The 15,056-nt window shown below is 52.1% G+C and overlaps 1 protein-coding gene across 8 annotated transcripts in view; it reads right to left on the bottom strand.

The window, feature by feature from the left end:
• The window catches only part of Mroh1 (maestro heat like repeat family member 1), a 70,954-nt gene that overhangs the window by 272 nt on the left and 55,626 nt on the right, over window positions 1–15,056 (bottom strand). For 5 of the 8 annotated variants that reach the window (XM_052160946.1, XM_052160945.1, XM_052160947.1 and 2 more), the window contains 12 exons: window positions 14,016–14,168; window positions 9,162–9,316; window positions 5,888–6,053; window positions 5,204–5,400; window positions 2,413–2,550; window positions 2,057–2,171; window positions 1,591–1,737; window positions 1,273–1,461; window positions 800–955; window positions 580–714; window positions 409–511; window positions 270–335 (listed from right to left, as the gene is read on the bottom strand). In XM_052160946.1, coding sequence (XP_052016906.1) covers window positions 270–335; window positions 409–511; window positions 580–714; window positions 800–955; window positions 1,273–1,461; window positions 1,591–1,737; window positions 2,057–2,171; window positions 2,413–2,550; window positions 5,204–5,400; window positions 5,888–6,053; window positions 9,162–9,316; window positions 14,016–14,168 — 1,720 coding nt within the window. Of the gene's footprint in view, window positions 1–269; window positions 355–408; window positions 512–579; window positions 715–799; window positions 956–1,272; window positions 1,462–1,590; window positions 1,738–2,056; window positions 2,172–2,412; window positions 2,551–5,203; window positions 5,401–5,887; window positions 6,054–9,161; window positions 9,317–14,015; window positions 14,169–15,056 lie in introns of those variants that run through there. The other 3 variants (XM_052160948.1, XM_052160950.1, XM_052160952.1) reach the window with 3 other exon arrangements.

Here is a 15,056-nt window from a genome sequence, read left to right as displayed (position 1 = left end):
ACAGTCGGGCCTCTGCTGGGAGGGCTCGGGAGCCAACGGAAAGATAGTTTTTCCTTTTTTAGTGTTTTTTAAGCTCTTTTGGAACAGTTAAGAAGTTTCCGTGAATTACTAGAGACGATGAGGTCACCAGTGACAGGGGAAAAAAAATCCTGAAATCCAGGAAAATCACTTAGTCCCTGCGGGTGCCTACAGGGTCAGCAGAGCCCCAACAGAGATGGGAGGCTGGGCTCGGGGGGAGCCATACGTCCTGGACTTGGGGGTGTGCTCACCTACAACAAGCTGTTCCAGGTCCACCTGAGTCTTTTGTTCAGGCTCTGCGTGCAACACCAGGAACCCTGAAGCAGGTGGGAGAGGCTGTATGGTGTATAAACTGGGCGGCATGCTAGGGTAAGGACAGGGCTTGCTTACCTGTGAACATGGGGGCAGCAGCTCTGACATCATCCCAGCTGCTTTTGAAGTAGAACAGGTTGGTGCTCACTAGACGGCCCAGCAAGTCAGGGAAGTGGTGCATCTGCAGGACACTGGCGTCAGGGTCCTCAGCCCGCCCCAGAGAGGGGCTCCCACAAATACTCTGCTCACCAGGTGCTTGCAGGTGGAATTGAGGAATTCCCCGAAGTGCACACTGCGGCCCTCTTGAAGGTACTTGTAGAAGGCAGCCGCCAGCTCCGCACACTCCAGGTGGGGGACACACATGCACAGGGCAAACTTGCAGGCCTGTGATATAGTGGGGTGCTGAGCCCAAGGTCTTCTCAGGGCTGAGCCCAGCACCCTTTCCTTTTTTAAACCCATGGTCACTCACACTGGCCACTGGAACCTGAGGGTCCCGCAGATGCAGTAGGAGTGGCACCAACCCACCCACGACCTGCTCCAGGAAGACATCCTCACAGTCCCCATGGCAGGCCTTGTTGAGGTGTCCAAAAAGGCGGATGGATGCTGTCCTGAACTCCACTTTTTCCTAGGGTTAGCGGGGTGCAGCCATGTCAGCACCAGCCCCCTTTCGTAGGCAGGCCTCGCTGCATTCTTAGCCCCCTGCTTCTATGCTGTGGATTTGAAGGTGGGTCATGGTGAGCATGCAGTAGTGAGCACAGGAGGTTGTAGGCTAACACAGAAGGTACCATCATTGGGGTTGGGGAGCCAGACCCAGCAACGCAGTGCCTGACCTAAACATAGGTCTTCAACCTCAGCACTCTCACGGGGATATGTCCGCTGTGAGTTACAGGACCTGGCTATAATGGAGGCTTAAGATGGGCCTCCGGGTGTCATACAGCTTACACTGTCGAAGAAGGGCCTGATGCGGATGGTTGTGTGCAGCAGCACCAAGCGCAGGTCTCGTGGTTCCACTAGATCCAGCAGCCGTGAAAGGCCCACCATGGCTTCCAAGGCCACCAGACTGTGTGGTTCATCACCGTCATCCAGACCGCTGACCATGGCTGTCATGAGCTGCGGGCCGTGAGCTCGCACCTAGGAGACAACCGTATTTAGGTGACCCACCCTCCAGGCAAACCCCTTTCCTTATGCAGTGGTAAGCTAGATAAGCTTCCCACACTGCCCCCCTTATACTCAGGCATATCTCCTGGAGGACCGGCCCACCTTGTCAGGTGAACCAGAAGCCATGTTGGCTAGACCTCGGAGCACTAGACGCCGCACACTGGCACTTGAGTCCTTCAACCGGGCTGTCAGGTTGTCCAGCAGTGGATCCAGGAGCATCAGGTCATTGACCACATTACTGCTGAGTAGCTGGAGGCAAAGCTGCTCTAACCATTTGTGCCACAGCTTAGGCCCAAACACTGTAGCTATAAGAGGTATCCTGAAAGGGGTAAACTGAGGGCCTGCTCCCCTACCCTGGCCTCCCATTCCTCAGAGGCTTATCAATCTCTGGCAACAGGCTCCCGACCCGACCTAAGGCCTACCCAGGCTTTGATAGGCGAGGGCTGGGGGGACCAAGCTTGTCTATAGGGTACATCTGCCCATGCTCCATCCCTCAGATCTCAGGATGAAAGCATCTTCTCAGTTCAGAACACAAGGTTTATGATGGCATCTCCTCCCCAAGTCCTACCTCAGCCAGGAACGCTGTAGAGGTAACCCTTTGGATCTCATACACGCTGTTCTGTGTGCACCCGAGTGCCTTCATCACCAGAGGAAGTCGAGGGCCCGCATACTTTGCCATGGAACTAGGGAATGAGACCCCCCAAAGGCAGGAGCTAGCCACCCTGAATGTTGGTACTCAACCTCCCAGATCAGCTCATGTGTTGCCCCAAGGGCTCTCTACCTCCCTCAGCATGGCTACAACCCTAGGCGTGCCAAGCCCTGGGGGGCTTCTCAGACATTTTCCCTTTTCCAGCCCACAAGATGCCCCTTCTCTGTGCCCACACCCAGCAGATGCACTCCTTGGACAGGTTGTCTCTTGCTTACTTTGCCAGCTGGGCAACTCCATCTTCATGCCCTGCTGAGGTCTTAAGCAGCTCCCAGCCTCCCTCCAGTTCAACACAACGCAGCACATCTTGACTGCCACTTCGGAGCAGCAAGGCTTGAAGGGCGTCCACGGCAGAGCTGGTGGTGTAGAGTGGGTGGTATTGGGCGGCCCATCTGCCATGGGTGCCCCCCCCCCCCCGGGCTAACCAGGCTCTCTGACTTGTTCCCTTCCGCCAAAGCCAGCAAATGCTGGCAAGTCACGGGAGTGTAGCTCCCTTGCATTCGAGAAAGGATTCCCATGGCTGCCCAGGCCTGTCCTTGCTAGTATCCTTCAAGGAGCCGACTCAGAAGAGGCCTGCGGATCCTCATTAGGATTGATAATGGACTCAAAAGAAAGACCAATCTGTTGGCCTGAAAGTGAGCCAGCTAGATTGATCTTTACCAGACTTTAGGAAAATATACAGAATCATTAAGATAAACGCAAAGACCACAGATTGAGCTTTTAAAACCTGTCCATCCCTGAGCCTGGACCTGGATATAGCTTGTGTCTACTTTGACCCTGCCTAACTCAATGAGGCTGAATAGATCTTTAAATTGAGGCCACAATGAAGCATCAGCTCAGCTAGGGAGCGGGGAGGGGGCATTGTGAGACAGGGCTATTCCCTATTGACTCATTCCCTGAGTTCCTGTGGCAAGTATCTGGCTCCAGTCTCTTACAGAAGGGCTAATGGTCTTGCTTCCTAGGCATAGCTAGAAGTAGAATTTGGCCCCTACTAAGATATACCCTTCCCCTGTGGGGTAAAAGTTAAACAGATTTCTGTACCAATGTGGCATATCAAAATGGGCAACACCCCTCTCAGAAACGCAAGGCCCTCCGGTACCATAGCCCTGATGCATTTGCAGTGTCTTGTATGCACAGGATCCTGGAAAGGGGATCCTGAGGTGGGGGGGGGGGGGGTCAGGGGCTAGTAGCACAACACAAAACTATGATATTTCACCTGCTGGGAGGTGACTGTGGTGTCTATAGTGGGTTCAGTAGGAAAGACTGACTGCCAAGTGGGACAGCAAAATGGGAGGGAAGGTAGGGTTTAGCTCATGCAGCACTTGTCTAGGCAGAGGGTAGGCCTTGCCGGCCTGCATGCTATGTAAGGCCTTAGCTGGTAGCATTTCGTGGAAGGTGTGATAGACAGGACTATACGGCACTGTCTAGAATCTAGTGGTGGGTAATAGGACCATGCATAGGGCTAGAAAGGCTAGAATATTAAACAGCCCATTACAGATTCCATCCCCCAAGAAAAGCGTGGGAAGCTCTTGGGAATCCTGTGCTCCAGGGAAAGATCTAGTTGCTTCAGGGTAGTCTGCTCTGACTACAGTCTGAGAAAATGGCACACAGCTGCAGTGGTGACTGGGTAGATGCCAACAGTATACCAGCAAGGACCATCCTCTGTGGGCAGGCCCAACCACAGATGAAATGAGGACTGAGCAGGGCCCTAGCCAAGACCTGAAGAGCCTCTGCTGGTCACAGTATGAGCAGACCAGGGCCTATAGCCCAAGGAGAGAACTACTCATAGTTTATCTCAGGCCTCTACAACATCTGTGAAGGGAGGCTTAGGGATATATGAGCAATAGAAATAACTGATAATTTTGATACCTTTAGTACCTATCTGCATAGAACTTTGAAGGATGGTGTTTGTAAGGCACTGGGTCATGGTTGGTGACCCCCCTGTCAGCTATGAGCTGCAAAGAGATCTTAGTGCAGGAGTCTTCCCAGGTAGAAGAGCTGGCTTCTAGCACGCTGGGCTCAGGTCTACTGTCTTGTTCATACTTAACTGTGTATCTGTGTAGAAGTGATGGCAGTACTGGGATAAATTGAAGTCCAACCCCAGTTGTCCCTGGCTAGGGTACCAAAGCCAGATAAACCTGGGTAGGAAGGACCTAGGGCAGTAAGGGATGGGAAGATGGTGGCCTTATCTTGTGGTTTAGATGGCACTGCTGTGCCACTCTTGGAGGTCTCAACTTATGCTCAAACTGTGGCCCAAGGTGCTGCATGGAGCAAGGCCGGCAACAGCATGCAAAAGTCAGACAGCATGATGCATCAGGGCTCCCCAACCATAAGCAAGTGCCATAATGGGCCAGGACTTAGCAAAGACAGAACTCAGCCCTGGAGCCGGGCAGTGGTGGCTTCCAGCACTGGGGAGGCAGAGGCAGGTGGATCTCTGAGTTCAAGGCCAGCCTGGTCTACAGAGTGAGTTCCAGGACAGCCAGGGCTAGAGAAACCCTGTCTTTAAAAACAAAACAAAAACCTCACCCTTGGATAGCAAGAAGCGCAAGGGCATGTTAGCAACTCCTGCCCTGATGAACACCATGTGAACACCCATCAAGGTTATAGTGCTGGACAATACAGGTTCAGCCCAACCACAAAACTCAGGGTGCCAGTCTGACCTCATTTGAATGCTCCCTAGCCCCAGCCAGCATAGCTATATGATACTTTACTATCCTAGTCTGAAGCTACCTGCAGAGGTGAGATGAAAGCCTGAAAACTCATTAACAGTGTCACACATGACCATCCCAACCTGTACCAGGGAGGGATTTTGGTCCTTGGAAGAAAGACACTCTCAAGACCACCACTCTTCAGACAAGGTCTTTTATGTCTTCTTCAGGGCCAGGCAGCTGACATCACACACATACACACATACACAGTAAGCATGGATGACAGGTGAGAACTGCATTACCTGCTGACATCACATTCACACACACAGAATAAGCATGGATTACAGGCGAGAACTCTTACCTGCAGGGATCAAGATTCCTGGCTGCTCTGGCTGGGCTGGTGCTTCTCCGCTCCTTGGCTTGCAGGTTCCGGGGCAGTTGCACACCCACAGTACAGCTAATGCGTAGTAGGAGTGCTACGAACAGCTGAGGGTAGAGCTCCAGTACCACGTTTCCAGATGATGGGGCAGACAGGACTTCATACAGTGCACAGGTGGCCTGGGACAGAGCCACTAGAAGTCACGTCTCCCTCGAGACCACAGCAGTCCCTGTACCCCTACTCCAGGATTCAAAGGGGTCCAGGCCTTAGCATGAACCCCGTATATACTTGAAGTCCTGAGTTTCTAGGAAGAGATAGGAGGAACCCAAGAAGCCACAGAGTACATAGGACCCTGTATAGCTCAGTCCGCTGGGCATTAGGCAGGAGAGAGGTACAGTGTGGCCTTCGTGGGGACAAACTTCAGACCATCTGTTCTTGGTTCCTTAGAAAGGAGAGGAAATTCTCACAGCTGCTTTATTGCTTAAAGTGTGGCTGGGCTGGGTTTATTTTTTTTTCCACAGGATAAAATGTGAAGTGCGCTCCCTTGGGAGCTAACACCTGCTGGTCTTTATGAGCCCCAGCACAGCTGCCAGGTGCCTTTGGGGTACCCAGGCCTCATGTGGGGGCAGGGGCAGTGTGTAAGGTAGCCCCTGAGTCCCTACTCACCGCAAGGGGAAGCAGTGTAGCCACTCTGTCTGCAGTGCTGCCCAGAAGGAAGGCCCGGCTCTCCTTGAACGGGACATCCTTGCTCATCTTCCCCAGGAGCAGCTCTAAGACCTGAGTGGTGAGGCCGGGCTCCGCAGCCAGTGCCCGCCACAGGGCGCAGGTGTGACTGCAACAACAAGGACATGCATCTTAAGCCACTGCTGGCTGCAACACCCTGCTTGCCACTGCCTTATGCTGCACTTGTCCCCAGTCCTGCAAGGCTCAGACATGCCAGAATTAGATCTTGCTGGGAGAGAAATGGTGCCCTGATGTCAGATCTGAACTTGCCCAATCCTCTGACCCCAGGGTCTGGAAACAGCTGGCAATAGAAGGCAGAAAGAAAACTGCTGCACTGTACACAGGACCTATGGCAGGAGGCATGGCGTCTCTAAGGAGTTGCCAGAGGAAAGATTAGGCTCCTCAGAGGTAGCACCTATCGCAGGCCCCAGGGACAGCACAGTCAGAGGACTAAGGACACAAGGAAGAGGCATGAGGGGAGTACTCAGGCATTCCAGTGGCAGGATAGCCTGTCAATGCCCAAGACGCTGGGAGGCAGTTATGCCCCTGTATCTGCAGAAACGTACGACAAACTTCTGACTTCTATTAGAAATCGGAAACTACAAATAGCAACTCTAAGAACTGATGCCTGCAGAATGGCCTAGTGAATAAGGGGATTTGCCACCAAGCCCCACGATCTGAGGTCAACCCCTGGGACTCATACAGCAGAAGGAAAGAACCAGCTTCCAAAACCAGTCCTGTGTCCTCGTTTCTGTGGCATGCACACGCATGCAAAAATAAATATAAAAAAATAAAATTAAGAGAACCCAAGAGACCTATCACACTTGTTAGACATATTGTTAGACATATTGCTATCAGCCCAGAGAAGGCAGGTGAGAGAACAGGTAAGTTGGGGATCGGGAGCAGAGCTAGGTGCATTGGTTCATGCCTTTAATCCCAATACCCAGGAGGCAGATCTCTTAAGTTTTAGGCCAGCCAGAGTTGCACAGTGAGATCCTGGAGGGGAGATGAGGGAGGATACTACCTAGGATTTAACAGAAAGAACGAAAAGTTGTTCAGAAGACAGAATGAGATGGGCAGGCAGTAAAGTCAACAGCTCAGAAATATCTGGGGAAAAAGGACTGAGGTTTTGTCTGCGATTGATGAGACCAAGTACAGAGGTACATGTCTGCCATCCTAGAATCCCCGAAGTGGAGGCAAGAGGGCCAAGGATTCAAGGCAGCCTCAGCTACAGAGCCAATTTAAGGTCAGCCTGTCTCAAAACAAAATGAGGCTATGCAACTCTATTGTACAATTCAGAGGCCCAGTAGACTAAGACAGCAGCAGGGTGTAGAGCATCCTCTCCGAGGGAAAAGCTACATCTTACAAAGACAGTGGGTCCCTTCGCAGCAACCAACAGAAGCCAGTGACATTATTTCATGGATACCATTGGAAACATTCTCCAAGTTGCAAAACCAAAGAGTTTGAGAGGAGGGCAGACCCTGGCCTGACAAGCCATGTCCAGTGCTGGGAAGGATTCACACCAGCACCTCAGTGCCCCTGACCGATGGCTGCACACCGCCCGTGGCCCTCACACCCTTTGCTGCTATGCTTTATATTTAGAGCAGTGCATCACAAATACAGTGGATGAGCATGGTGACGGGTCACAAAGCTGCATCTTCTGTCTCCTTGTATGTCAGAAGTCTTTCCCAGCCATTTATAAGCATGAAGCCCAAGCTTGGCACCCATGCTTGTCGTAACTCACTGATCTGCCCCACCCACTCCCTCATGCATGGGACAGGCTCTTTATGTCCTACTCTACAGAGTAGAGACTGCTAAACTATCACTACTTCTTAACAGCCCAGAACAGACAGGCTTATGGACACCCTGTGGGAATGTACAGTGTAGGTAAGAGGCACAGCAGCAAGAGCAAGCCACCTCGCCGTACCTCGAGAGCAGCATACTAAGCAAGTAAGTCAGCAGGAGGCTTCAGTCCACTCGCTGAGCTCAGGATAGGGCAAAGCCCCTCCCCACCCCCAGGAGCAGGAGAAGGGCACTGGTGGCAGATTGAAGGCTCAGCTCAAGAGTAGAGGGCACCTGGAGGCTGGATACCTCTTCTGCCTCCATTCAAGCAGTGTCTGAAGTCTGCAAGCACAGAGAGCCCTGCAGGGGAGCCAGGCCTCACGGGCCCTCCTGTGCACATTTCTGTCTCAATGGGAAGTGAAATGAGTGCAGAAGAGCCCATGGGGAATATGGAAGGAAGTTTACTTAGATGAGAACTCCCGTTCCAGTAACACAGGATGGGCTAGAGAGATGGCTCTGCAGCTAAGAGTGGTTGCTGTTCCTCAAGAGTTCAGATCCCAACACCTGTTTGGGATGGCTCACAACCACCTGTAACTCTGAAAGATACTGCACCCTATGCTGGCCTCCAGGGACACTCCCACCACACACGCACACTCAGAAGAGACAGAGAAGAAATACACAGGCATAGACACAGACACACAGACACACACAGCCACTCCCAATTCACAGCCTCCAAACTTAAGAAGAATACAAGTTGGTAGCGATACACATGCATCCTGTACCTTAACAGCAGGGACAGCACCTGCACAGGTGGGGACCACACCCCACACCGTCTGGCCCAGTAGGCCTCAAGGATAGCCTCGCCTCAGCTAAGACTACAAAGAAAGAGGAGACCAATAAGCAAGCCTATACCCTCAGGACACGGTAAAAAGAAAGGCTGGCAAGAAGAAAAGGAGGGCTGTTTCCTTTCCGTGAGGTGAGTGCTGATTTAGGGAGATGCATCGATACGGGGTACAGGCAGGTCCTAGGTTCCTCGAGGGGTCCACAGTGGTCACTACAGTGAGGCTCTTCTCACAGGTGCTAGGGGATCACTGAGGCACAGCAGCCTGGTAGTCTTGGTGCAGGAGAGGAGGTTAAGGACAGCGGCCACCAGGGAGAGCTTCAGGAAGCCTGCCTTCCCAGGTAGACCCAAGAAGGGTCTCAATCAGGATCCCAAGACATACGGAGAGGGACAGATGCCTTGGGTGCCTGAGAGGTAGGACCTTTTCCAATCTGATTGTCTTTTTCACAAGCTTAGGTCCATGGGGACCTGAAGAAAATTTAGGGTGCAGAAGTGGGGGAGAGGTGCTGAAGGAGCACACACTATGCCATGCAGGAATAAAAGCCCCAGAGTTGGAGTATGGCGTCCGCCACACGAGCTCTGGGCACTGAGTACCTGTCAAAGGGCAGGGGGCTCCCCAGGAGACTGGACACCACAGCCTCGCAGTGCTGAGATGCTAGGAGGTACACACTGTGCTGGGCAGCTGGTAGGACGTGTTCCTCCTGGGTATCCCGCAGCTTGGCTCGCAACACACTCACAATCTCAGGTACCTGCAGACAGGACAGGCTCAAGTGGGATGTTGCAGTCAGGCTTTGAAAGTCGGTACGCTTCCACACCAGGCATGACGGGGAAGGGATGGGCACACACACAGATATCTCTAGTAAGTTCCATAGCCTAGGCTATGAGAAGGAAAGTCCTTAGAAATGCAGAGCTCTTGCCCACAGGCCGCAGGCTTATGGTAGAAAGGTCTAAGACAACCCTCCCACAGGCGAGTTGCTAAGAATGAAAGCCTAGATCCCACGTGACAAAAGACAAGTAGGCCATGGCCCAGTGGAGCACGTGTACCAAAGTGCAGGAGACGATCCTGGTTTAGGTTCCCAGCACTACAGAGGAGAAGGGGTGTGGGGTGGGGACAAAACAGGAGCAATGGGCTTGTGACTAAGAGGAGGGCAGGGCCTGAAGCAACATTGCCTACCGCAGCAGCTTGTGAGTGTCTTGCTGCTGTACAAAGCAGGTAACACAAACACTGGGGAACAGGAGTCAGTGAGTGGAAAAGCTCTGGCCTCCAGGACTCGCTTTAGAACTATATCATAATGTAGTGGGTGGATCTGCGGCCTCAACTGTTCTCCGAAACACAGCCTACCCTGCAAAACCTTGCTCAGTGTGACTTATGAATCTCCTCTCTGGTTCTAGACATGGGGTGTACCCCCTCACCCAACACATTCAGCCCAAGCTGCACGTACAGATTACAGGAGCAAATGCCATTTAGCCCCTGAGAACAGTGAACACTCTGACCAGAGTCAGTCATTTCCACCCCCACCCCCTTGGCAAGGGAGCCGTTAGATGGAGGCAGAAAAGTTCCCCAGCACTGGAAAGCCTCTGGGTCCAATGGGGACGGTCCCATTGCCTAGGTGAATCCAGGAAGGGTTCAGGAGGCTGGAAATCAGTGTAGACAACACATGGCACTGTCCTCGGTGTCTACAGGGCTCAGAGGTGCGAGTGGGACACTCGGTCACTGAATGGCCTTCCGTGGGTGTGGGTACAAGAAGTTACTGGCCCATGAGCAACTCGCGAGGTAGCCTCCTCCTATCCACCTGCTCGTCTGTGCCTTGGTCTTCTGGATCTGTGTCCTGCCCAGCTGTGGCTTCAACAAACCTGTGGCATCTGGCCACTGGCAACCAAAAGCTTCCGTGATGCTCTGGCTTCTAGGAAGTTTGCTGGCGGTGTCTTTGTGGGGGAGGCCGTTACTTGTTGGGATCTTGTGAGGACGGAGCCATGCTCCCAGCTCCTCTCTGAAGCTATGACAAAAGCTACTGAGTCTCTAGGAGATGTTTTAGCGTTAGTCCGGGCCTACTGTCTAGGGCAGTGATCTCTATCAGTTCTGAAAAGTGCACTCTTCTACCAACTATGACAGCAGTGACCAGGGATGGTGGCCTAGTAGTGGGAGCAGTTTCCTAATCATTCTGGCTTCAAAGCCCACCTTCACATACATCTAAGTTCTGCCCAGAACCCGCTTCCTGACCACAAAGGCAGGCTCCGTCTGTCTTGTAGCCCCTTCCCTCTGTCCTCAGCACCTGCCTTATCTATCAGCTTGATCTATGTCACTTGTTCATCATAACTTCCTCCCGTTGCCTGACACGGATGCTACAGATCTGCTCTAACCACCCTCCCACCTTGCCTCACTTGCAGCTCTGTGCTGTGCTCTATCTGGTGGGACTTCAGTCAGCTGCGTGTCTTCCCTAGAACCTCAGTGTCAGACCCAAAGTCCAGCAGCAGAAACCTGTCTGTAAGATGCTCCTATTGAAGTCTCTCAGGGTAGAGTGGTTTCTCATGACCACAGTGGGCCAAGAAATCAGATATGTCACGCTACAAGGTAACTGAGATGCCAGGCACAGACCGAAGTCTATACTCTTGACTGGGCACAGTGATTCAGCCATGCAAGGGCACCTGGCTCTGTAAAGCCCTGCAAAGGGTCTGATGATGATTTCTTGGACATGACACCAAAAGCACAGGCAACAGAAGGGAGAAGCAGGTGACACCAACTTCAGCCTCAAAACTTTGGTATAGCAAGGGACAAATCAACATAGTAAGTTACTACAGGGTGAAACACATATTTGAAAATCATATACCTGATAAGGGATTAATATCTAAAATGTATAAAGGTAAGAAACCCATTAGAAATCTCTGAGGGCCAGCTAGATGGCTCAGTGGCTAAAGGCACTTGCCTGGTGACCTGAATTCCATCCCCAGAACCCCCAGAATGATGGAAGGAAAGAACTGACTCAAGTTGTCTCATTCGCACTAATAAAGTCTAAAACAACAACAGGCTTAGACAGACATTTTCCAAAGGCAATACACAAAAGGACAATATGCAGAGATACTTAGTTTCATTAACCGCCAAAGAAATGCATATCAAAATCACAATGATGAGGCTGGAAAAACAGCTCAGGGGTTAAGAGTGTATACTGCTCTTACAGAGCCTTGAGCTTGGGTCCCAGCACCCACACTAGGCAGCCCCAGCTCCAGTGCCTGTGGCCTCCGCAGGCACTTGCAATCGGGTGGACACACACATACATACCCACGTACGTATGCACATATGTAATTTAGAACAAAACCAAAAACAGGATGTGGGCTGATGAGATGGCTCAACAGATCAAGGTGCTTTTTGTCAAGCCTGTCAACCCAAATAATTCCCCTGCTCCCAAATAATTCCACACATACACGCACACAGAAGCACCATCAGAAGTGTCTTGCTCTTCCAAATGGCCCACAGATGGGTTCCCAGCACATAACTTTGGGTAGTTTATAACTACTTGTAACTACTACTCCAGAAAAACCCTCTCTTCTGGCCTCCAAAGGCATACACAATGTGACACACACAAAGAAAAAGAAATCAGGATTAGACAGAGAGCTCAGCTGTTCTGTCAAGGACCCAAGTTCAGTCCCCAGCACCACATGATGGTTAGTAACTGTCCCTCATGCCAGTCCCAGAAGATCTATTAGCATTTTCTGGCTTCCTATGTGCACACACATAGGACATACACATACATGCATGCAAAACGGTCATACACATAAATAAGTCTAAAATAAAATTTAATTAAAAAACAAGATTTGTTATTTATGTGTATGAGTGCTTGGCACACGTTTGTCTGCACCATAGCATGTCTGATGTCCACAGAGATCAGAAGAGTGCATTGCATCCCCTCGGACTGAAGCGACAGATGGCTGTGACCACGTGGGTCCTGGGAGTCTCAACTCAGGTACTCTGGAAGAACAGTCAGAGCTCTTAACAGCTGAGCCATCTCTCCAGCCCTGAGTAAATATATGCTTTTAAATCCTTAAAAAAAATTGTTCACTTTGGTGACACACCCACAAAAAGTAAGAGACAAGGAGTAAGGGTCTTTGTGTAGCTGTGCTCACCGGCTCTTCACTCTGTCAGCCAAGAGGCAGAAAGGGCGCCAGTGTTCACCCCCGGATGACTGTATAGCTAGGCTGTACACGGACTGGCCACAGGTACCTGGTGACCACCACCTCCTGCTCAATTCCTCCCCTCTGTCTGTACAACCAGGACGTCCCTTGATGTCTGACCCAGGGAATCTTGTGGCTTTGGAAAGCCCAGACTTCCCTCCCAGGGAGACCCAAGTGGTTCCCTGTGCCCCCCCACCCCCGCTCTGCTCCCCCCAGGATCCCACCAGGCAGTCCCTTACGACACCGGCCTCTTCATCAGCTACCCAATGGCACACGGGTACTACCCCTGTCTAGAGGACACACCTGGGAAGCTCCCCGAACTCAGGGTCCTTTTGTTAGACTCTCCGTTCTTTTTCGCTGCACAGTTCCTGCCTTAGGTTTGTGTACTCCCTGGCAGAACCCCACAATACTCAAGGTGTTCCTCAGATCAGTAAGGAAAGCACCGACAAACCAACATGGAACTGGGCAGAACACTAGTGTCCTCAAAAAGAAGTCAAACTATCCCTCAGTCACTAGAAAACGCAATTAAATCCCAGCATGGAATATCACAAGCCTATCACCATAAGACAGAAAGTGGAGCCTTGTAAAAACCACCACCACTCTCCAGGTAGGTCACGACTCAGACAGCTGTTACGGACGGACGGACGGACGGACGGCACAGCCTATGGCTAAGGGCTCTGGGGAGGCCGATAAACCGATGTGGTAGCCAAAACAAGGAGCACGATCTCCACTTCCAAAGTGCCAGGATTAAAGGTATGTGCGACCATGCTTGGCTGCCTCCCTCTCCTCAGCTCCTAGGCCCAAGTGATCCCCCTGCTTCAGTGTCTGGCTAGGACGTTAGAACAGGCAGGCTTGCACTTTCCCTTTTCCTCTTAAATCCCCCTCCCTCCCGCTTCTTGAAACAAGGTTTCTCTGTGTATCCCTGGCTGTCCTGGAACTCACTCTGTAGACCAGGCTGGCCTGTAACTCAGAGATCCGCTGCCTCTGCCTCCAGAGTACTGGGATGACAGGCACATGTCACCACTGCTCGACTTAAGTCCCTTTTTTTTTCTTTTCTTAAAAGATTTATTTATTTCATGTATGTGAGTACACTGTCTTCAGACACACCAGAAGGGAGGGCGCCAGATCCCATTACAGATGGTTGTGAGTCACCATGTGGCTGCTGGGAATTGAACTCAGGACCTCTGGAAGAGTGGTCAGTGCTCTTAACCGCTGAGCCATCTCTCCAGCCCTCGCCTCACCCCCCCTCACCCCGCCCCTCACACCCAGCCCTTCACCCACCTTTTCCAACAGCACATTGCCCCGCTCCTTCAGCAGGCAGTTGATCATGACTGTGGCTGCGCGGGAGCAGTTCTTGTCTGGGTCTCCCAAGCTCTCAAACATGGTGAGCAGGAGGCTGATGAGCTGATCTGATGGGAGGCGCTTGGCGATGATCTAGAAGGGCGGGGCCAGAACAGAGAAGTGGGATCAGCCCCCAACAGCTTCCTGAGGGAAACCTCAGGGTCGCAGGGCCAGAACAGAGAAGTGGGATCAGCCCCCAACAGCTTCCTGAGGGAAACCTCAGGGTCTAGCTTTGCCTTCTTCACCCCTTGGATCTGGAACTATCCCGGGAAGGTGGTCCTTGTGCAGCTGCAGGGCCAGGGTCAGACAGGGACAGAAGAGTGACCTGTGTGGAGCTGCTCTGGCACTCTCTAGAATACAGGGATTTCAGGACAGGTCTGTAGCTTTCCTACTCAGTAAGCCCTGAAGTGACCCGCCAGCTCAGCCCCCTCTTCTTTTTCTCCCAACACAGGAAATACACCAGAAGGCAGAGCACTAAGGTGCCAAGCCCTAACTCCAGAGCCCGGCCCCTTCTGACCATCCAGGGCCCCTTCTGACCATCCAGGGTGGGGCTTTGCTCCCTAGCACTGAGTGTTACTAGAGAGGGCCCAGGGACCCTTCCTATCAGCCTCTGGCAGAACCCTGACCATACCAAGAAGAACCGAAATGTTACAAAAGAGGATTCAGTGAGGGAGGAGCTGATTTGACCATCCTCGGAGCCCCACTGAGCTCCAGACTGGACATCTAGCTGGGCGGCTCAGGCTGGATATGGTACCCATGGCATGCGGTACATAGGGCATGAAGAGACATTTCAGCCCAGTGCTGCACTTCCAAATGCTGCAGACAAAGTGCCTCAGCCTCCTGGAATCCAAGGCAGGGCCCATGCTGGACTATGCATGTGTCTCTGAGCGGTTGTCAGCCCTGGGGGTGAGGGGGGGTACTCATATAAACACCAGCACCGGGTCCCCCAACTCTAGAAACCCACATCTTCAGTAAGGAAGC

Source organism: Apodemus sylvaticus, chromosome 17 (assembly GCF_947179515.1).
Source record: "Apodemus sylvaticus chromosome 17, mApoSyl1.1, whole genome shotgun sequence".
NCBI classification, from domain to species: Eukaryota; Metazoa; Chordata; class Mammalia; order Rodentia; family Muridae; genus Apodemus; species Apodemus sylvaticus.
The sequence above is the reverse complement of the archived record's forward strand: the minus strand, read 5'-3'. Positions and strand labels throughout refer to the sequence as shown.